Source organism: Colletotrichum phormii (genome assembly GCF_030913505.1).
Source record: "Colletotrichum phormii strain CBS 102054 chromosome Unknown BDP81scaffold_10, whole genome shotgun sequence".
Classification (NCBI taxonomy): Eukaryota; Fungi; Ascomycota; class Sordariomycetes; order Glomerellales; family Glomerellaceae; genus Colletotrichum; species Colletotrichum phormii.
Window position 1 is genome coordinate 1,758,394 of NW_026851452.1, and position 20,862 is coordinate 1,779,255.

A 20,862-nucleotide genomic window follows, 5' to 3' on the forward strand; every position below is an offset into this window, starting at 1 on the left:
GACAAACATTTTGGCAGCATTAGCACCGGAGTAGACGTCAGTTGACGTTGACTCCATGAACTCGAAATGGGAAAGGACGACGATGCGGTAGAGGCAGGTAGGCTCACCTGGTTCGCCACCGCAAGAGAGTACTTACCTCGTGATGATTCAAACTCACCAGGAAGGCACTCCTCCAAGTACCTTACCTTACCAGGTACCTCATAAAATACCTCTTTCCCCACTCATATGTTAGCATGGAGGAGGAGCTCCTAGCTGAGGGCTGCAACGAAGGAAGTCGCATTCTCCAAGAAGTTTACCAAAAAATTAAAAAAATTTAACATCGTCGTGGCTAGCAAGATGAGATGATGGAAGGAAAGACGGCATGAAGCTGCAGTTCGAGCATATCAAGAGCATTAGATTGTCTCTTACTGCAAGCTATCCGAACAAGCCTTGGTTGGGGCCAAGGCTTGCGAGAAGAAGACTAAGCTTGCAGTGAGTGCTCATCGCTGTCTGTTATCCGTCCGCGATGTGTAGGTGAGGGTTTCAACCTCAAAAACGAGAGGCAGGTGACCAATCGACTACCGAGTATGGATGGTCAACGACTCTTAATCCATATCTTACAAAAACGAGAGGGTAATTCACAGTTGAGTCGCTGAACCTGACAACCCTGAAGATTCGATGAATTGATTGGTCTGTCATCTAGAGGCACTTGCCTGTTTGGGTAATCATCTTGAGGATTAGTCGGTTTATGTGGTGGGTAATTTCCTGGGCGAGATTCGATATGGGATAAAGTACGGATACAATGCTCACGTTTCCTCCAGGGAACTGACATCTGTCCTTTTCGCATTTCAGCCTCATTGATGGTTGAACGACTCGGTGACGCGACAAATGGCTTGCGAGATAATATACGGAAATTGGAATACGATGCCGCCGAACGGCGCTCCAGCCAGCATGTGTCTTGTCTGACCATTTACATAGCACAAACCATGAGACGGATTCTGAAAGCTTCCTCGTCAGGACCCCACTTGCGGCGGAGCGGCCGGGTCGGAGGCAAAGATGAGATGGAGAGTTTGGGGTGACGCGGAGCATGTCAGCCGCTGCGCTGTTCGGGACACGGTTCCACTTTGCAGGCAGCGAAGCAAACGGACATGACGGAGTAGCATTTCGGGATTTATTCCGTAGAGGCGAAAATACTATCCGTAAATGTGGCGATGTGAGTACTACTTTTCGAGTCTTGTGGGCTTGTCTCTTGCAACTGAATACCTCTGCCGTCGCTCAAAAGTGTTGTCGTGGTTTCCGGCAACGCCCAACTCAAAGGTCCAGATGCAGCATCGCAGGTGCAATTATAGTTGCGTCGATATTGCCATGTTGGACCCTGGAAATGAGGCTGGGAGGTTTGACCACGGTATCCAGTAGAGCAGCGTGAGCGGTAATGGGTGGCTGGAGCTTCTCGCAGCAGCCACCTCCAATCTTTTGTCGGACTGCGAGTCGAAGCACCAAATAAGAAGCTGCCGAAACTGGCCAGATCTGGCTTAGTGATCCGCTCCACGGTAGCATTGCCGATGGATCTTGAGCCGGCAGGGCAGCTTGGCGGGTGGTGGAGTCGTTGGAATCCCACGGACAGGTCCAATGGCAAGAGGGGTGCTCCTTGTGCCGGTATGGACAAGCTTGCAAGGCAACAAATACACCGAAGAGCTTATTCTACCTACCTACTTGTACACGGCAAAACGTGGAAATGTGTCCTTTGGGACGTTAGGAAACCTTGCCGCCCCCAGGACCGACGGACCCCATTGTTGGCTGTGTCTGCGTTGCATTCCTTTCACGGTAGAGGAAGGAGCAAGAGACACAAACGGGAATGGAATAAGTCCACCACCACCACACACTCCCGTCACAACCAACCCGAGCCTGGCGCGCACTGAGTTGGTCCGGGCTGGAACTGGGAGAACATGGGATGGAGGTCGGAGAGAAGACGTGGTTTGAGGGGCAGATGTCCTGGCTCATGCTGCCTGTGCCATCGCCAGTGCTTGTGCCATGTTGAAAGCCATTCCTCGATCAACGATGTCCCGTCTGTCTCAGACCGCCCAGGCATAAGGCGGAACGCGAGGAAAGGGGGGCGGGCTGTCAATGACAATGGCCTCCGAGCGCATTTGCCCCCCGGCCTATTTCGCCTTTGAGGCTCTCGGCCTCGAAGGACTACTGACAAGCGGATCGTGGAGCTCTAGCATCTTCTTCATGCACTGGCGGAGACTTGGAAGCAGAGAGGGGACTTTGGTGTAGGCAGAAATAAGCGCGATGCCAATGTAGAAAGCTTAGGTAGGTACCTGACGATGGCAAACTGAGCTTACCTTTTCACGGCAAAAAGGGCAACCGTTCCTACCTTAGCTCAGCTTCACCCTCAAACGGCCGGAGGTCAGCCTGGCTTGATTATCAATTCACCGTAAGTTGGTGTTCCTAGCGGTCGAACGGTGGGGGGAGTGCCTGGAAAGGAGGGGAGTGGAAGCGAATTTGCCCCTCACAACCATAAGGTACCTTAGGGGCACGGGCCCGCTTGTGGATTGGGGTAAGTACCGGATCACTCGCTACACGTACTATCCCTCTAATTACACGATTGAAGAGACCTATGAGTACTTAGCCCAAAAAGAGGAGAGGGGTGGATGGGGGAACATCCACCACAGACACTGCAGCCGCCTGAGTGAATGCATGAGCTGACGGGCGGTTCCTGGAAAAAGGGACACCTGTTCTCAATTGCCCTTTAGAAATCCGGAATCCGTCTCCAGAACCTCTTCCACCATCTACTTAAGACCAAAGCCTTCCCCATTCACCACGGTCTGAAGTTAGACTTGACAGCCTCGCCTTCTCCACGAGTGTACTTTTTTTTCTTTCTTTCTTCACTGTTCATTCTTCAGATCAAAGAAAGGTAAGCTTCTTCTCAATTTCCTACTCACTCCTCAAGCTATCACCAAGCTTCATCGGTCGCCTCAGGTAGCAGCAAACGGTCGCCACCGCTGCAAAATCACAAAACAGCTCTACCGTTGCTGAGGCTTGATTGAGTCTCCAAGCCTTCTTGCTTCTACGAATCACCCAGACCATCGCCACTCTCTGAGATAGCATCACCAATCGCTTGTACCAAAGCTAACATTTCTCCTCACAAGATCAAGATGTTCTGCAAGCGTGTCGCCCTTGGCCTTTTGGCCGCCGCTGCTGCGGTTTCCGCCTCCGATGTTGCTCAGTTGAAGAAGGATGACTTCGCCGACTTCATCAAGACCAACGACCTCGTCCTCGCTGAGTGTGAGTCTCCCCGTTAGCCCAGCTCCCTTCGAGCCGAATACATACTGATCGTGGACCTCTAGTCTTCGCTCCCTGGTGCGGTCACTGCAAGGCCCTCGCTCCCGAGTACGAGGAGGCCGCCACCTCTCTCAAGGAGAAGAACATCAAGCTCGTCAAGGTCGACTGCACTGAGGAGTCTGACCTCTGCCAGGAGTACGGCGTTGAGGGCTACCCTACCCTCAAGGTCTTCCGTGGCCCCGACAACGTCTCCCCCTACTCCGGCCAGCGCAAGGCTGCTGCCATCACCTCCTACATGGTGAAGCAGTCCCTGCCTGCCGTCTCCATCCTCACTAAGGACACCCTTGAGGAGTTCAAGACCGCCGACAAGGTCGTCCTCGTCGCCTACATCGACGCCGCTGACAAGGCCTCCAACGAGACCTTCACCAAGGTCGCCGAGAAGCTCCGCGACACCTACCTCTTCGGTGGCGTCAACGACGCCGCTGTTGCTGAGGCCGAGGGCATCAAGGCCCCTGCCATTGTCCTCTACAAGTCTTTCGATGAGGGCAAGGCCACCTTCACTGAGAAGTTCGACGCTGAGGCCATTGAGACCTTCGCCCAGACCGCCGCCACCCCCTTGATCGGTGAGGTCGGCCCCGAGACCTACTCCGGCTACATGTCTGCTGGCCTTCCCCTCGCCTACATCTTCGCCGAGACCCCCGAGGAGCGTGAGGAGCTTGGCACCGCCCTGAAGCCCATCGCTGAGAAGTACCGCGGCAAGATCAACTTCGCTACCATTGACGCCAAGGCGTTCGGTGCTCACGCCGGCAACCTCAACCTCGCCACCGACAAGTTCCCCTCTTTCGCCATCCAGGAGACCGTCAAGAACCAGAAGTTCCCCTTTGACCAGGAGAAGAAGATCACCCACGATGACATCGCCAAGTTTGTTGAGGAATTCTCCTCCGGCAAGATGGAGCCCAGCATCAAGTCCGAGCCCATCCCCGAGTCCAACGACGGCCCCGTCGCTGTTGTTGTCGCCAAGAACTACGAGCAGATTGTCCTTGATGACAAGAAGGATGTCCTGATTGAGTTCTACGCCCCCTGGTGCGGTCACTGCAAGGCTCTGGCCCCCAAGTACGAGGAGCTTGGTGAGCTGTACCAGAAGTCTGAGTTCAAGGACAAGGTCGTCATTGCCAAGGTTGACGCTACTGCCAACGACGTTCCCGATGAGATCCAGGGCTTCCCCACCATCAAGCTCTACCCCGCAGGCAACAAGGATGCCGCCGTCACCTACTCCGGCTCCCGCTCCATTGAGGACCTGATCGAGTTCGTCAAGGAGAACGGCAAGTACAAGGCCGAGGTCTCCGTCAAGGAGGAGGGCGCCGAGGAGAGCCAGGCCGCCCCTGCTGCCACCGAGAAGGAGGCTGAGAAGGTCAAGGAGGATGCTCACGATGAGTTGTAAAATAATTCTGGGTTCATTATGAAGTGACACTTTGGGACGTCCCATGGGATAGGGACTATATACCTCTTGCGCGTTAGGTCGACTCTTTGCATTATGGTCTGCGGGTAAATTAACGTTATGAAATTCGAGCACATGTCTAAACATTGTCCCATCTACTAAATGAATCGTGACCTGGAGCCTTTCTACTTGAATGTTCGAAAAATCTACGAGAAAATTTATCGTATGTAGACTGACTGGGGATGACTGATCAATACCGCAAGACCGAGAGTCGTACACCACCCCTGCCTACTACTTGCTCAAGGGTAGTCACAGATTCTCGTACAAAGCTTCTCGGTCTCAGTCGCCGAGCATGTTGTTTTATGACTCTCCCCAGCACAGTCGCTTTTCACGCCGCAACTTTCGATGATATCACTGGCCTTCTAAGGTTGTAGCAAGAGCCTGCTCTTTCGTTCCCGTTGCATGATATCGTTCTGAGGCTTGCTTCAGAAGTCGTAGCAGATTGAAAAAGCCTGGGGATAACAATATAGGTGGACGTCGTTACTTTGAGATAAGGGGGGCAACGAAGTCACTTCACCTCGGAAGATTCCTCAAAATTGTGCTCGTTTGTGTATGGGAAGTGTGGCATCTTGATGTAATGGACGCCTGTGCCGGGTGTTTTGCTACGACTTTGGGGCTGAAGATGAGTCTTGTCGGAGTCGCTTACTCCACCTAGATGTGAATGGGCGGCTATCGGGAAGACGAACCGCGGGTTGAGTATTGTGTATATGTATACATACACCTCGGAACGTAAATATCTAATTAACCTCAACAACGTGCGTTGTTCCCTTTCGTGGCCCGGCGTATATTTGCAGAGGCTTTGTATGGAAACGCTTAGCAGACTTCCAAATGATTGAGTATACACACACCTCATGAGAATATTTCTTGCCCTCCTTGTTACTATTTCCAAAACGTCTGCCGGTTGTGCGGTCCATTACTGACCGAGTGGAAGGGAAATAAAAGGCAAGAAAAGAAAAGGGGGCTGCTGATGAGTTCTGGGAGGCCGTAATCGGTGGAAGTTGGGCCCTTCGCTCTGCCTTTCTCCTCGCTGGTTGCTTCACTCGGGGATACCCATGAGATCTGTTAATCAAGGTAGATGAAGTACCTATGTAGGTTGGTTTATTCCCTTCCCAATGTCTCAAGGACGACAGGACCAAAGAGAAAATGACACTGTATGCATAGTCGGGCTTGAATGGTTGTAAGCTCCCCCAAGTTCTTGTAGTGCTGTGATACCTATGCTGCAGCTTGCAGGTCTAATTTGCAGACAATCTTCAAAACCTGCCATCTTTCGTCGAAATATTGGCAAGTTACGAGATACTATGCCCGTCTGAATGATCCCAGAGCAAAGTATCAAGCCATAGTTGCTTTTGCTTGTCTGTGAGATGGCATGAAGTTCGAGGGGCTGAAAGGTAGAGAAGTCACCGAACTTGTAGGACCGAGTGTTGGACTTCCAGCCAAGTCTTGACCGAAAACTCCCTTGACTTTATTCATAATCTACACTGCGTACGAGTACATGTTCTGTCAAAATGCGGGAGGCGGCAATTTACCGAAAGGAGGATATTTTCAAAAAAACAATCATCATCATTGTGAATAAGTTGGAATCAACAGCAGAGGAAATTAAAATAAGAGAGAGAGAAAGATCAAAGAATACAATGAGACCGACCTCCCACTTGAGAACCTGATAATCTAAAAGAAAAGAAAAGAAAAAAAAAACCAGCGGGGGAAGATTGTCCATTGGACTTAATTGAGGGTAAGACAATCTCAACCTTTGCGCCAGGGATTTTCATCCGAAGGCGAAGAGATGAACTGTTGACAACACGGATGGTCGTTCCGTCATATGGCCATTTTGCAGTCCTCCAATGGAATCAACCTGGATAGCTGTCTGAACGGTGAATGGAGCTCAGACAAGTGGCTTGTCGAAAACTTCTTGGATTGCACAAGATGCCAAACCTAAGAGGAAGCGATTGAAGGGAAGGCTGTAGTCAAATACGCCTTGCCAGATGATGGGCCTCATCCGAATCTGCCTGACCGAGTGAAGACGAAGGAGCAGCTTATACCCTTGAAGAACGTACAACGGCAAAGAAACGCGCTTGAGCATGTACTCCCAAGAACTCCGCGCCTGGCAAAGCATATTGTTACAGTCTTGATATACACAAGCCCATCTCAATCTCGACTTCCACGACACGTTGTACACACCGTTACCGCCGAATCGGAAGGACCTCACGAAAGAGAAGAAATCGGACGTTGTTTGGAAAAATTCCGGTCGTAACCATTGTGCTGTGCTGCTTTTTTGTGCTGTTTTCGCCTCGAAAAACCTCGACCGTCCATTACCACGGCGTCACCCTCGGCCATTCGATTCCTCGTCACACTCCCGTCATCCTCCCTACTTTTCTCAGTTCAACAAACGCTGCGACCTCCACGTTTACTTCCTCTTGCGCTCAATGGCGTCCATCTTCTCTTCCAATACCTCGACGTACTTGCTCACGCGCTGGACGGCGGCCTGAAGTGCCTATAGTAACAAGGTCTGATTAGCTTTCTGAATATTTGTGCAGGGTCTGTGGCGGTGATGAATGGTATCCCCAGGGTAGTGAGAGAGCAGAGGAGGCGAGGATGGTCGCGCAGTGTTGTAGCGAGAGAGCGCCGGGGGCGTTCCGGTGCAGCGCACAAGACGCAAACGACGCCACGACCAGGACTTCTAAAGAACGGAGGAGAGACCAGGGTGATAGACGCGGAGAGACTCGGGGGATAGCTGGGAAGGTAGATAATGAGATGTAATGACGCACGTAGATATCCTCTGTCAAAAGCTCGTTGGAGGTCTTGTATTCTTGGAGGATGTAAGAGTAGACACCGGCGCCGGCGACGGAGCTGCCGAGGAAGAAGCCAAACAGACTGTTAAAGGTTCGATTCGTTAGCAAAGACCTCATCATCTTTCTTCGAATAGACATGGGCCGGTTTTCGGCATCCTAAAGCCCTCACGGGACCCAATTGGGTCCCGTGGACCAGACACAGGAATAGCTGCCCCAAAGGAAGAGGAGAAGACGAGAAGCTCAAGACGTACCCTCCACGGAAAGCACCGACGGGTTTCCGGGCCGGCAGAGGCGCGGCGACGGCGTCGCGCAAGGGCGAGGAGGTCTGGAAGTTGCGGGCGGCGCGGAGAGGGAGGCCGGAGGCGCGGGGGAGGGCGCGGGTGACGATGCGGGAGGCCATTGTGGTTTTCGGGTGATGTCGTGCGTAGAGCTCGGTTAGGGAGGGAGGATGGTTCTGTCGGGCGGAGGATTGAATGCGACCCGGTCGGAATTGGGCGCGGCGTTTGAGGATGCGGAAGGGGGAGCTCGGTCGGCTTGCTTCGATGTTGGTGATGTTGTGTTTTGTGGTGGTGGAAGAAGTTACGGGGGTTTGGGGATGGCGTAGACCAAGTTCGATGAGGTCGGGTCGGTGCTCTGGGGGCGAGGTACGGGTAATTTGGGCGGGAACCTGGAAGCTCTCTCCCAGCCGTGTTACGTCGTTCTCCCTCTCTGCGGCGCCGCTGAGGTGCGGCGCTGCAGCAGGTGAGGAGGTACCTCAGTCAGGTACCGCCTCCGCCTGCGCCGGACCAGCGAGAGCAAAGAGGGCGGGATTAGCCGGGACGCCATTGACGGTATCCTATTGGCCAGAACTGTGCGGCCGAGCAGCCGGCTTTTGCTGGGGATTGTCTGGGACTCTGGGGAGTGGCTTCATGATCCACTGAAGGGGGTTCGGGAATGCAGCTCAAGGGCGCTTTCGGCAGTTGTCGGCTTCTGAGGGCATGGAAACTTGTCACGGCGTCGAACTACCTTTTCAACGTTGATTGAATTGTTTACTCCGAACCAGGTCTGTAGGTGTTTGATCGTTGATAGTAAGTTACCGCGGCCTCGACTTACAACCTGGGGAAGCTCTCAGCTCAGTGCTTGTCTGTAACCAACAAACTCTCATTGGCCAATAATCAGCCACTCAACGTCGTCTCTTCTGATTCGCTACAAGAAAAAGTTCAAGCTCAGAGACTCTCCAGAGAGCTCCAAGGCAAACCACCAACACCACTCACTACCCATGAACCACCCACCACACTCATCCACCCACTCCAAAACCCTGCCACAACACTTTCAACCTCGAAATGAACAACTTTGGCGTCTACGAGCTCGCCAGCAACAAAGTCACAAACGCCCCGGGATGGGCCTACGTTCCCGACACGGGCCTTAACCCGGCCGCCGCCGCCCTCCAACCCGCCAACCGCAAGCGCGCCGCCCGCAGCAAAGCAAACCCTTCCGCCTCAGACCTCACCGTACGGCAAGAAGCCAAGATCCGCAAGGAGCTCGAGCAGCTGGACCGCGACGGCGGTCGTGATGCCTCGATACCCATTCCGGCCAAGGCCGCGAGAGGTATGCCTGCCCCTCCTTCCACCCCTTTTCAATGCGCCGTGGAGGCACTTTGTAGTAAAGCGCAGCATGACAGCCAAACTAACGGCGGATCACAGGCCAGAACAAGAGCACGCCAGCGATCCGCAAAATCCTCCAATCCCAAAAGACCTTCCACAACCACTGCGACGACCACCTCGCCCTCCTCTCCCACGCCGGAAACGCGCCCGTTCCGCACCCGAACCAGCACACAGCCAAACCGGCCAACAAACCGCCCCATCCGAACCAGCACACCAAGCGCAACGCCACCAAGCGCTCCAAGACATCGACGCCCAGGACGCCAGCGGAACCGGAAGACGTCGAGATGACGCCCGCGCCGTCAGTAGCGCCGGAGGACTCCGCGACGGCAACAACGGCGATGGGCCCGGTACTCACGCCCTATGAGAAACCTGGTCCGGCGCCGCATCCTGGTGACGACGATCCGCTGCTGGTATCGCGGGTGCCTGCGATGCCGACGGACGAGGAGCTCAAGTGGTTGCTTTCGCGGCCGATGTCGAGCTTTTGGGACGCGCGGGCCGAGTGGGGCGACGACGATACGCGGTATCCTGAGCGGACTTTCTGCGAGGTGTGTGGGTATTGGGGCCGGGTTAAGTGTATGAAGTGCGGGACGAGGGTATGTGCCTTGGATTGTCTTGAGACGCATCGGGAGGAGTGTTTCACGAGGTATGGTATTTAAGAGAGCGAGGGGCTTGTTGGGTATTGTGGTATGGCTTTGGTAGGAGCACACGCTATTACCATTGCCGCTCACGGTATGTTTGGATATGGGATAAGCATGGAAACTGGAATTGCGAGGCGTTATGATACCCCCCTTTGTCAAGTTTATTTTAAAAGGATGGATAAAAGTGATTTGAATTGGACGGCCTTGATCGCCAACGGGCCTGGATTTTTAACAAAGTCCTTTAGAAGGCATTTGTACAGATGCGCTTGTGTCTTACAAGCGCAATATATATATATATATATATACTGTAGAAGATGTTGCCCCTAGAAGACGGCAAACAAACTCCTATCCCGGAACCCTTTTCATCAAAATCATGAAGCCACGGCATAGAAAATGCCTATAGCAAGAAAAAAAACGAGGTATCCAAGTCCAAGTGAACAATCTCTGTGAGAAGAAAGTAAGAAAAGGAAAAACACATCAGATACGATAACATCCCCTCATCCACCGCCAGAGCACGCAAAAAAAGTGAAAGCCACGTTGGGGGCTTCCGTTGCATTTACAAGTCGTCCATGCCAAACGAGTTCTTGAGCGTAAACTCCACATCGCCGGCCGTCGCGCCGCCGGCGCAGACGGCGCGGAGGCTGCCGGTGGGGCACTTGTCGCGGGCGGCGCGGACGCACTGCTCCCACTTGTTCTTGGAAATGGTGATGCTCGCGCCCTCGACGGTGGTCTTGAGGGCGAAGCGGGCGGAGCCGGCTTGGCCGACGGTGGTTGAGGGGTTTCCGTGGCAGGCGGCAACGGAGCCGGAGATGCTGCCGCAGATGGCGAGTTCTGCTGCGTTTTGGTCGTGGAAGACGATGTGGCTAGGATTGATGTTAGTGATGATTTCATGAGGTTTACTTGAGATGAAAGGGGGGTGGTAGGATTTTATGTGAGATATCATGGATAGGATCTTGTGTAAGTGATGAAAGGGAACGTACGCGTTGCGGTCGATGCAGGTGGCTTCCACCATGGCGGCCGGGTTCACGGGCTCCTGCATGCGCATGCTGAGGACCTCAAAGTGCTGCTGGGGCACGGTAAAGCGGGGCCAGTTGTTTCTTCCGGTCGGGGCGGCGAGGGCTGCGATGGCTGTGAGGAGGAGGACAAAGGTATGGATGAGCGTGGAGAACATGGTTGCGGTTGTTGGTAGTAGAGGTTGGGTTGGTGAGAGAGATTTGGGTGTAGGTGAAACGTTCGAGGTTTGTGAGGGCTCTCAGTTGTGATGTGGGTTGGCTGAAAGCGGGATGTCGTTTCGGAGAGTTCGTTTTGGTTATGACGGATAGACAGGTCGATACTCTGGAGTTGTGAGAGACTTTCGAAGTAGCCTGGTAATCGATTGTGAGATATCTCGAGTGAGTTTGGTTTGTAAGTTTGGTGTTTTTGGTCGTCGAGACGAGGTTTGCTTTTAGAACGGAGCGAAGAAGGCTTCTTGGAAGAAAGAATGGAACAGATCACAGATCATCAAAAGTTGGTTAGAAAAAAGGAAGGCAAATGATTGTCCACAAACTGTCTGGTTTGTTTCTTTCGAAAAGAATGTGGAAAGAGAAACAAGTTTCGAACAATTCAAGTTGGAAGAAGAAGCAGAAGAAGGGGTGGAAGAGAGAATAGGGAGGACGGGCAAGCCACTAAGTAGGTTTCGCAAACAGCCATATTCACAAACCAGAAATGATTTTCCCGCGAAGCACTTTGGGCTGGTGAGTTATTACTAGGTTGCATCCGTAAGGTATTACTCTGTAAACTTCCTCACTTCCACTTGCACACCCCCTGGACCCTGGACCCCAGTCTTTGCAAATCCAAGAGCCGGCTTCCCCATGTCGCAATGAAGAGCGAGGGTCCCAGGGGGGAGGGGTGGCGCGAAACTTGGCTGACAGTATCCGCGAGAATGGCCTTGAACTTGGTAACCGCCTCTCGAAGATGGAGCTCTGAGCCCCATCCCAATATGGATCCCTGACTTCCCTTCCCAAAATCGAAAGGAAAGAAGAGGGAGCGGGCTGCGGGACGGAACAGACGTTTGTCACGTTTGTGCGTGCGTACGTTGCTTGCGTTGCGTGGATTGCGTTGCCATTTGCGTGCCTTTTGTAGTCTTGTAGGCCCGGACTCTCCATAGCCACAGGTTCTCCTCTTTCCTGTTGCCGGCCCGGTAAGGTGGGTGAAAGTTGAAACTGGGCGGTTTTTTCCACTACCCAAAGAGAACTGCGCCGGGATCGCTTCTGTGCCTTTGCAGGTATGGCCCGCTTGCCGCAGGTTTGAATATGTGCTTACCCGAGAGTCGTGAGTCGAGACTCGAGACTCGTTCGAGTAGACAGATGTGTGAGTACTCGACCTCGGTGGTGTAGTATAACTTCAAGTCCGCCACGTTCTTGTACCTGAAGGCGTTGACGGGGGCTGACGCTGTCGTCCGAAGGGGGGTTGTTCCCTATGAACCTTAGTATCATTAGAGTAGGTGTCACTAAAAACAAAGCCTGTGTTTAGTGTAGGTATAGTGGTTGCTGCCAAGAGCAGTATGGCTGTGTGAACGGATGAAACCAAAGTCTCTCTTTCTTTCTCCTGGCTAGGCATTTCTTAGTCAGTCAGCTTTCACTATGACGGTCTCTTACTCTGAGTCTCTGACTGTTTAACAGAATATTGTGGCCAGATGGCCAGGACATGGGGCGTCGTTCCCGTCCTCGGATCGCCGGTTCGCTGTTTAGGACGCCGCTGGGCGCATGAGATTCGATACTGGGCGAGTTTGCAAGGGTAACACCACATATCAACTCTAAGGCACGGGAAGGAAGGGGACCTGAGGGAAGAGAGAGGGGAGCGTTCCATCGGACAAAGCCAAGCATCGTCATTCCATCATGCCCTGCCAGCCAACTATGGGACGGTGATGGACGTAGCCGAAGGGATGATCGGACACTGGTCTGCAGCGTAAATGCAGAAGCACAGAAGGTAAGGTGGTAGTCAAAGTCCCCTGAGAGTTCCTTGAAGAGCAGGAATATTCCCAGAAGGATGGGATCTTTGAAGGAATAAGTTTCGGTGATCACTTGGCCGTCCAATCGACACGGCGGCGGTCATCCGGAGTCGCAAGGTGAAACAGGGCCAGCGCTGAGTAGGCCGCCAGCCACGCCCCCCCTCCCTCCACAGCGGCAGGCGTCCTTAGCTTATTCGTGCGGTAGCGGTCGTCGGTAGGGACTCTCTCGCAACTGCTGCAAGTAACGGTAGTCTTCGACTCTTTTCGGCCCAGGCGATAAGAGGTCACCCCACACAACCGATCACCCAATTTGGCCACTTTTCGAGACTTCGCATTCTGAACTTTATGGCGGCGAATTGGTCTTTTGGTGGCACAGCGCTGCTAAAGCTGAAATTCTGAACATATGCTGGTAAAAAAAGCTTCTAGTATACCCGACATTACTGTTAGTTCCGTGATCTGCCGCGTAGAGCGTGTTGTGACCTCCTTCTTCGTTCTTATAATAGCCTTAATTTATATAAATTGTTTATTTAGATCTTACTTAACTTTTACTTACGGTACTAGCTTTTATAATCTAACTTAAACTTCTAGTGCCTTTATAACCCCTTAAGTATTAGCTAAGGCAAAGTTTTGGGCATCTAATTGCTTACTAACCTTACTAAATATAAGACTTAGAATATTTACTAAAATTTTAAAACTTATACCTAATTAGTATCCTAAAACTAGTACTCTATGATATAAAAAATATATATTAATATCTTAATGAATATAAGGGCTATAGATATTTTATAAATATATTTAGACTTATTAATTTTCCACCATTTTAATGATATATTTATAATTTAAAAATATAGGTACTATATGAGTTACGTGCTTAAGAAGTTATATAGTAATAAGAGGCTCAACTGAAGTACGTATCTACTGAGATACAACGCTTTGTACGCACGTACAGCCCGTACGTAAATACGCTTTACATATACATGTTAAAGCGCCGGCAGGCACATATGCTCGTATAAACTTAATAATAAATGCTCGGACTTAAGCATCACATGTGATTACATGTGATTACATATAATTACATGTGATATTTATATTATATATAGACTACACTTTCCTACCATATCATAGAATAATCATCAATACAATCGATTCTCTGATTATCTCAACTCGTACCTCAACTTATTTATCTTTTCCCTTTTTGCCTACTTATAACCTCTTAGTCTTACTTAACTTCTAGTAGTCTTTTTTTTTAACTTCCGCCGTATAATTATATTATTAATGCGGCCCGAGAGCGTCGCATAGGGGATTCCTTAGTCGATAGAGACTTTCCGGATCGATTTACCCTTACAGATATCATTAACCGCGTTTTTCACTTATTCTTTCGTATAATTAACCATGGTGAATCTATTAGCAATTTTAGTATAATATTTGCGATTTGTTTTTGATTGATTTTGACGTACCTAGTGAAAGTGGTGGTGGTGGTGTTGAAGGAGGACAAAAAGTGGCCAAATTGGGTGATCGGTTGTGTGGGGTGACCTCTTAGGTGCCCATTTTAAGCCTTCTGAAACTCGACCGGTGGGGTCCCCTATCCCGGTATTCCCGCGTCTCTCCACGGCTGGCGCGACTTTGGGGGATGGGCTGCGAGCCTGCGAATACCACCTACCACAGTCGTGCAGTTGCCCCGGACTCGCCTCCCCTTTCTGGAGTGCATCTTTGGTGGTCGACGGTAGACGATAGGCTGAGAATATCTTTCCCGCCTGCAGAAAGAGAAGCTTGAGAAGCGCTTGTTTGCACTTCTGCAGGATAAAGAAGGCAACGAACGCGGGGTTATTCGATGATGATGCGGACGCGGTTCCTTGCACTGCAAAAGGCCGGCCGGAGCTTAAGCTCAGCCCAAGGTCGGGTGTTGCTTGCTTCTTCTTTCATCTCAACTATCTTGATAAACTGCTGCCGGTTAATAGGATGCGCAGCGATATAGAAGATCCCCGAGAATAGGCACAGAGTGCAATTCACTTCTAACCCCCCACCCCGCCGCTACTACTGCTGATGGTGGTCTTAACTCTTGGGTCTATGGTTCTTGTCCATGCTATTACTTACCGATCAGTCATCTGTGTATCTGGTTGTTTATCAGACACTCTGGCGAGCTTGCCCAGACTTTTGGTCTGTTAACCATATTTTTTCGTCCTTCCTTCTTCGGACTCCTCGAAATCTCCAGTCCACTGTCCAGGTTCTTTTTTCCCAGATGCCGAGTAAGCGAGGCTCCGCGTCTTCGCTTGGCCCTGGCGATCCCCGAGCTGATGATGACATACTCAATGATGCATTCTGCTCGACGGGCCCGATTCACGGATAGATATCTGATGTTGCCCACCATGCGATCCCATGACTTGCACTTGAATCGTGAGCTTTCTTCAGTCATTGAAGCGATAGTTGGTATTCGTGTCCGTAGAGTATTCATACAGTATCCGTAGGCGAAGCCGTAGTTCATGATCAACAGCCCACTTCAAAAAGTCCCCCTGGCCCCATCGATCGGCTGTCCGCCTTGCCTGGCCTGCTCTTTCTCCATGTTTCGTCCTTATTACCCCCCCCCCCCCTTGGCCCGACCTTGGTGGCCGAAGGGGATCCCATGCTGAGCCTGTCCGTGGCAAGCGTGACTTGACTTTCGGACGAACCCACCCGCAAAACTTTACTTGACGAGTTGACATATCAGTCTTACTACGTAGATGAATAAGAGCCATTTTCGTAAATTGCGTACGAGGGGTGTATATTCCCGCTTTCCTCTTTTTTGAGTAGGAAAAGCGCAGTGGAAAAGGTTTCCCAGAATAACTATTCGTCCCTGGAAAACAGATCAATCACAAAAAGCTGAGCCCTGCGCCGCCAGGAACGAGCCCTACCGCCTACCGCCTACCGCCCGTCACTTAGTCAGTTGACGAGGGTGCGGATAGTGACTCGATATTAACATGCGCTCATCGCCTCATCAAAAGTCATGACTTGTTTGCTTCCTTTTCCCTGCCCAAGAGATCCGTACATACTTTTTCTTGTCTAATTGTTTGCGAGTATACGGTGTACCACGGTTGATTAGCAACACATGCAATTTGTCATTATCTCAAACTCATCTCTTTGACTGCAAAGGTCCTGTGTCACTCCTAACCTTATCACGTCGTGAACCGATCAAACTCAGCCTTGCTTTTTTCGCTTGCTCTGCCCACAGACACCGCACACTCCAAAGTCGCCGGGGTTGAGATACTGGCTCCCCTGGCACGCGGCGCCCTCGCAGCGCCAGGCGTTCGGCACGCTTGCCGGGTCCAGCACGTGGGAGCAGACGGCGCACGTTATCGACAGGGCACAGTTGGCAAACGAGCAGACTCCACAGATGGACTCGGCCTCACTTTCTTGTCTCTCTTCGGCCGTCGTCGTTGCGGCCGCAGCTCTATTAGAATTTGGCGCTGGCATCGTCGCTGACTCCGTTGCCGTCGCCGTCACCCTCTCGGCCGATGGCGGCGCGATCGGATGACGGGTCGCTATTGACCAGGGTCCGTCTCGCGCTTCTCTCTTGATTGTGGAGGTTGCGCTCGCGATATCTAAAATTGGCGCCTCCTGATCGTCATCCGGCTCCTCCTTGACCTTGACTCGAGGAAGAACTTCTTGCTTTGGTTCCCGGATCGTCGGAACTTCCTTCTGTGATGACTTTGCTACTCGATTTTGCGGTGGCACAGTTGCAGCCTCAGCTTCGTCCACGGGCTCGCGCTTGAACTTGAGATGCGTCTGTCGCCATTGCTTCACCGACGCCTGTAACTCCTGTAGCTCATTCTGAGCGTCCTGGTCATCGGGGTTCTCGTCTTCGCAGACCTTGATCATGCCCCTGCCCTTACCATCCTTGATCACCTTGCCATCGATATCGATGGCGTCTTCGTTCTTGATGTCCGCCGGATCATCCTCGTACTCGCTTTCGCCGCTGTCCTCGTCCTTGACCTCACTCTTGATGTCTTCTTCGGGCTCCTTTTTCGGCTGGTCGAATCGTGCGAGCGCCGCTGCGGCTCTCAGTTCACGCCCACGAGCACTCCCAGCCACGCGAGGCTTCGCTTGCGTGCGCTTGCCGCATTCCAGCTTGACCTTGGTCTCCTCGTCGGCGCCCAGAGCCGTGCCGTTGGCGCCAAATTTCTTGAGGATTCGGCGCTCCTTTTGCTCCTTGTAGGACAACTTTGGCTTGACCTTCCTCTTGCGTCCACGGGATCGATATGTGCCGCCACACAGGTGTTCCGGCAGCGGTTCAGAGGGAAGTGCGACGTTGTTCTGGAACTGTCCTGTTCCCAGCAGGGCACCACGACCCCAGAGGCCTTCGCCAGAGTATCCTCGCTGCCAAAGCCCTCGCATTTGCTCGGCATAGTTGTTCCTAACGGCCCAGAATGCCCTGGAATGATTCATTTGCTTGCAGTGTGCAAGCCTTTGTCCAGTCAGCAAGGGGTCACCGAGGACACAGCAGCAGACTTACTCGTGCATCATCACCATCTGGACGTACTCAAATGGCAGCCATCGTCCTGATTGCGACTTGAGCACTAGCTGAATGATTTCACCGGCGTTGAAGTTTCTGCCGACAAATTCCCTGTTGAATTCGTACTGTTCTAGAGACATCACCGAAAGGTGGTGCTCCTTCATGATGGGTACTAAATCTGGTTAGCTGGGCCCAACCTTGAGGACAGGAGGAGCCACTCACGACATTGTGCAGCAATTCTTTCGAGAAAATCCTGGGCGATCTTTTCATCGCGACCTTCCAGAGGCTTGATGAAGATGATGCGGTCGTTTGGATGCGAACGTTTCGCATTCAGCCGCTGAATGCCGATCGGCATAGTGACACTGACAGGGACTTGGGGACAGTGTTCTCAACAGTATGAAGCGTGGAACCATGTAATTTTTTGCCTTGAGTTTGGCAGACTGTTTGTTCTTCATTGAGTATCAGTAATACCTGGAGTGGAATACTGATGAAAAGGAGTGATGCGTCTAAGACCGGACGTGACGAGGGGCAAAAGACGGCAGAGCGGGAGTGACGCGCAGTCACGTGCCCCACTTTCCGAGCGTTTTGGTGGCCACCACTCGCCTGGACCTGGGCAACACGGCTGCCTGAGTTAACGTACGTCAGGAAAGAAGCAAGTGTTTGTGCCATGTAACTTTTGTTTGTTCAGCATTTCTATTTTCCAAAATTATTTGCATCTTTCTGCTGAAACGATCATCGTCTTCTGGCACCACCGGCAGCACTAGCGTCACCTCTCTCGGCGAGGGACACAACTTCACTAATACCAGCGGCCTCCTGCTCCTCCTCCAACGCCGTGATCTCCTCTCTGCAATCCCACCACTTCTCCTCACTGAGCTCAAAGGCCTTGGCTTTGATCTCCTTGATGGCGAGCGTCTCCGGTTGGATGTTATTCCAGCGAAGGTTGGTCATTAGAATCTCCTGCCACTCGTTCGTGGTACGCACGAAGAAATCACGTCTTGTCTCGAAGGGCTGTGATTTGTTGGTTAGCTTGATTGAAATCTCGATGATAAGTGCCGATAGAGCTCACTCTTGGGTGCGGGAGACCGTCATCGACGGTTTCGGTCGCCTCTGTATCGTCGTCCTCTGTCGCGCTCGTAGCAGCAGTCGAGGAGGTTGCGTTGGTCGTCTCCGAGCCGGCAACGGAGGTCTCGTCGCCCTGCTTCTTCTTGCGCTTGCTCGGCGTGTAGAACTGCTTCTTGTCCTCCTCTTCCATCTCGATGTCTCCTTCTTCATCTTCATCGTCTTCGTCATCTTCGTCGTCATCCTCATCATCATCATCGTCTTCGTCCTCGGACTCCTGAAGTGCTATTAGTGAAGTGAACCCAGTTCCGGCAGTGATCTGACTTACGATCCAGTCCTCGACAGGCCTGTTGAAGATTTCTTTACAGCCGTCCATTTTGCCAAGATCCACTGCATACAAGTCGTCAAAAGTAAACTCGCGGTCCTTCGCCTCGAAAGTGCCGCCGTAGATGTAGAGTACATCATCTTGCACAGCCAATTGGGCATTGAACCGTTGGTGCGGCAGCTCCATCGTAATCGGCATTTCTCTCAGGGGGCTCGCATCCTCATCGGGCTCCTCCTCCTTCTTCTCAATCTCCATGTTGTCGGCATCTGCCAAAGACTTGCCAGTCTCGAGAGCAGCCAGCTGACGGAGGAGTTCCTCCTCTCGATCCTGGGCACGAGCACGACGGCCTCCACGCTGCTCAGCCGGGTTGGACTTCTTTTGCTGACGGGCCTTGCGAAGAGCGAGCGGGAAGAAGCGGTTCCTCTCAATGTTCCACGCAAAAAGCTCCCTGAAAAACTCGCTGTCCATGCCCTCTTCACTATCCTCGACATCGTGTACGCCACCAAACAGGATGCCACGACCCTTGTGCCATGCCATGGTAGCGCCTGCGCGCTTGGGGCTGGGAGCATTGGCAGGCTTCTTGCGCCGTTCCCAGCGAACGACTGGAGGCGCCGTCGGGGGTGATCCCTCAGCCGGCAGAGACATCCTCAGGAAGAAACAGTCATCATGAACCATTGGCTTCAAGATGTTCTTCTGTCCTTGGCTTGAACCCTTGGCCTGCTTGTTGGCTGCCACGGTAGCTTTCACTCTCGAGTAACCTCCGTAGAGAACAGCGCCTTGCTCATGGGGAAGAAGCGTGAAAGAAGACCGGGCATCAGGCTTCAACTGTGCAGGAGGCAGAGTCGGACTGTGCCAGGAGAAGTTTTGTGTATCAAAGATCCACACATCGGCAAGATACTTGGTCTGATTAGACGTATCCTGGAAACCGCCAAACAAGATGATATACTGCTTCCAGTATGTCATGCGGTGGCCACTCCTGGACGGAGGCGTCTTGCCCTTGCACTCAATCTTTGTCCACTCTCTCGTGGCAGGCTCCAGCCGCCAAAAGTCCGAGTAGTGATGGAACGTACCCTGCTTTGGCGACGAGAACTCTCCGCCGAACAAGTAGACATGATTCGGGTTTGATGCTCTCGTCCACGCGTGTCCGGAGCGCGGCAAGGGGGCGTTCGGGGACGTCACGCACCTCCACTCATCCCGGTTGATATAGTAGATGTGCAAGTCGTTGAAGAAGTGAGCCAGCGAGCCATTGAAGTACTCGCCGCCAAAGAGCAGCAAGTTGTTGCTGTCACAGGGCGAGGCCATGATGGTGGAAGCAGAACGGGCCTTGGGCGGTCCCTCGCACACGGTCTCTGTGACTTTGAGGAACTGCTCCTGCTGCTTCCTGTACTCCTCGAGCACTTGCTCAAGGTCAACATCCTCGGCATCGCTCCCCTCGAGCTTTGCAGTCTTGGTCTTCGCCTTCTTCTCGCCCTTGTTGGCCTGCTTCTGCTTCTTTGCAGCCTACTCCATGTCAAGTTAGGCACGGATTCTCTCTCCTGGCTTTGGGGGGCCCTTGAAGACGAGGCAGTGGAACACGTACTAGCTTAGCTGCCTTCTCGTCACCCTTCCCCTTCTTAGCCTTGGCCATTTTGAAGGTGTTGTGCAAAGAGTTGTGATACGTAGGGACGGAAAAGGTCAAATATTGACGTTTGTGACGTCGGCGGGGTGAATGGTGGGATGATGATGGTGGGGTTCATCCTCTTGGGGAAAATTTGAGTCCAGTCACGGAGGGGCAATTTGCATTGGCCGATACAGTCCTCGTCTCTCCGCATCTACTGTGCTCTTCGTCATATTGGAGGCGAGAAACAGTGCGAATTGATAGATAACCTCTGGATGTCCATCCTGCAAGCATTCGAAGCCACAGATCCGGATTTGACGCCAGGAGGTCGACTGATTGTTCATAGTGATTCTCTCGCACGAGGAGATCGATCCATGCAAAATGAATCTTGATGCGGCGTTCACGTTGCCGGCTCAGTGGTAGGTTTAAATGTCGCGTGCTCCCCCTGCCGTTCACCCGATCCCTCGATAATTGACTTGGCACGGGCCGGAAGCTGACTGGTCACTGTCTCTCTGCCCTTCAAGTTGGCGCGCGAATAGCTGGTGATTTTCACATGTTTGAGCTGGTCCAGCCCCAC

The 20,862-nt window shown here is 52.3% G+C and overlaps 7 protein-coding genes across 7 annotated transcripts; 2 read left to right on the plus strand and 5 right to left on the minus strand.

The window, feature by feature from the left end:
- Positions 1 to 1,698: 1,698 nt before the first annotated feature.
- Positions 1,699 to 2,270, minus strand: BDP81DRAFT_428678 (uncharacterized protein). Its single transcript, XM_060590447.1, has one exon. The coding sequence runs from the start codon at positions 1,978 to 1,980 to the stop codon at positions 1,732 to 1,734; it is 249 nt and encodes an 82-aa protein (XP_060445547.1). The 5' UTR covers positions 1,981 to 2,270; the 3' UTR covers positions 1,699 to 1,731.
- Positions 2,271 to 3,137: 867 nt separating this feature from the next.
- BDP81DRAFT_319600 (protein disulfide isomerase) lies at positions 3,138 to 4,705 on the plus strand (the record flags this gene model as incomplete). Its single annotated transcript, XM_060584448.1, has 2 exons — positions 3,138 to 3,267; positions 3,330 to 4,705. 2 exons carry the CDS (start codon positions 3,138 to 3,140, stop codon positions 4,703 to 4,705), a joined length of 1,506 nt encoding a protein of 501 aa, XP_060445548.1.
- Positions 4,706 to 7,163: 2,458 nt separating this feature from the next.
- On the minus strand, positions 7,164 to 7,948 carry BDP81DRAFT_319980 (uncharacterized protein; the record flags this gene model as incomplete). Its single annotated transcript, XM_060584486.1, has 3 exons — positions 7,164 to 7,250; positions 7,525 to 7,630; positions 7,800 to 7,948. The coding sequence occupies 3 exons, from the start codon at positions 7,946 to 7,948 to the stop codon at positions 7,164 to 7,166; spliced, it is 342 nt and encodes a 113-aa protein (XP_060445549.1).
- Positions 7,949 to 8,870: 922 nt separating this feature from the next.
- Positions 8,871 to 9,847, plus strand: BDP81DRAFT_319893 (uncharacterized protein; the record flags this gene model as incomplete). Its single annotated transcript, XM_060584478.1, has 2 exons — positions 8,871 to 9,135; positions 9,231 to 9,847. 2 exons carry the CDS (start codon positions 8,871 to 8,873, stop codon positions 9,845 to 9,847), a joined length of 882 nt encoding a protein of 293 aa, XP_060445550.1.
- Positions 9,848 to 10,106: 259 nt separating this feature from the next.
- Positions 10,107 to 11,305, minus strand: BDP81DRAFT_31087 (uncharacterized protein). Its single transcript, XM_060583676.1, has 2 exons — positions 10,810 to 11,305; positions 10,107 to 10,692 (listed from the first exon to the last, which is right to left on the minus strand). Exons 1-2 carry the CDS (start codon positions 10,998 to 11,000, stop codon positions 10,386 to 10,388), a joined length of 498 nt encoding a protein of 165 aa, XP_060445551.1. The 5' UTR covers positions 11,001 to 11,305; the 3' UTR covers positions 10,107 to 10,385.
- A 4,684-nt stretch (positions 11,306 to 15,989) lies between these two features.
- On the minus strand, positions 15,990 to 17,659 carry BDP81DRAFT_394577 (WLM domain-containing protein; the record flags this gene model as incomplete). The annotated part of the gene is made up of 3 exons (XM_060587979.1): positions 15,990 to 17,256; positions 17,305 to 17,476; positions 17,527 to 17,659. The coding sequence occupies 3 exons, from the start codon at positions 17,657 to 17,659 to the stop codon at positions 15,990 to 15,992; spliced, it is 1,572 nt and encodes a 523-aa protein (XP_060445552.1).
- A 308-nt stretch (positions 17,660 to 17,967) lies between these two features.
- BDP81DRAFT_428690 (kelch domain-containing protein) lies at positions 17,968 to 20,662 on the minus strand. The gene is made up of 4 exons (XM_060590448.1): positions 20,268 to 20,662; positions 18,692 to 20,188; positions 18,371 to 18,640; positions 17,968 to 18,312 (listed from the first exon to the last, which is right to left on the minus strand). The coding sequence occupies exons 1-4, from the start codon at positions 20,313 to 20,315 to the stop codon at positions 18,037 to 18,039; spliced, it is 2,091 nt and encodes a 696-aa protein (XP_060445553.1). The 5' UTR covers positions 20,316 to 20,662; the 3' UTR covers positions 17,968 to 18,036.
- Positions 20,663 to 20,862: the final 200 nt, after the last annotated feature.

What these genes read in the sequence shown, in the direction of transcription:
- BDP81DRAFT_428678 (XM_060590447.1), bottom strand. Translation starts at nt 1,980, where the DNA reads ATGAGCCAGGACATCTGCCCCTCAAACCACGTCTTCTCTCCGACCTCC.
- BDP81DRAFT_31087 (XM_060583676.1), bottom strand. Translation starts at nt 11,000, where the DNA reads ATGTTCTCCACGCTCATCCATACCTTTGTCCTCCTCCTCACAGCCATC. An exon ending in ACCTGCATCGACCGCAACGC is followed by an intron (nt 10,693 to 10,809) that starts GTACGTTCCCTT and finishes CATCAATCCTAG; the next exon opens with CCACATCGTCTTCCACGACC.
- BDP81DRAFT_428690 (XM_060590448.1), bottom strand. Translation starts at nt 20,315, where the DNA reads ATGGCCAAGGCTAAGAAGGGGAAGGGTGACGAGAAGGCAGCTAAGCTA. An exon ending in GGCCTGTCGAGGACTGGATC is followed by an intron (nt 18,641 to 18,691) that starts GTAAGTCAGATC and finishes ATAGCACTTCAG; the next exon opens with GAGTCCGAGGACGAAGACGA. An exon ending in ACGGTCTCCCGCACCCAAGA is followed by an intron (nt 18,313 to 18,370) that starts GTGAGCTCTATC and finishes AACAAATCACAG; the next exon opens with CCCTTCGAGACAAGACGTGA.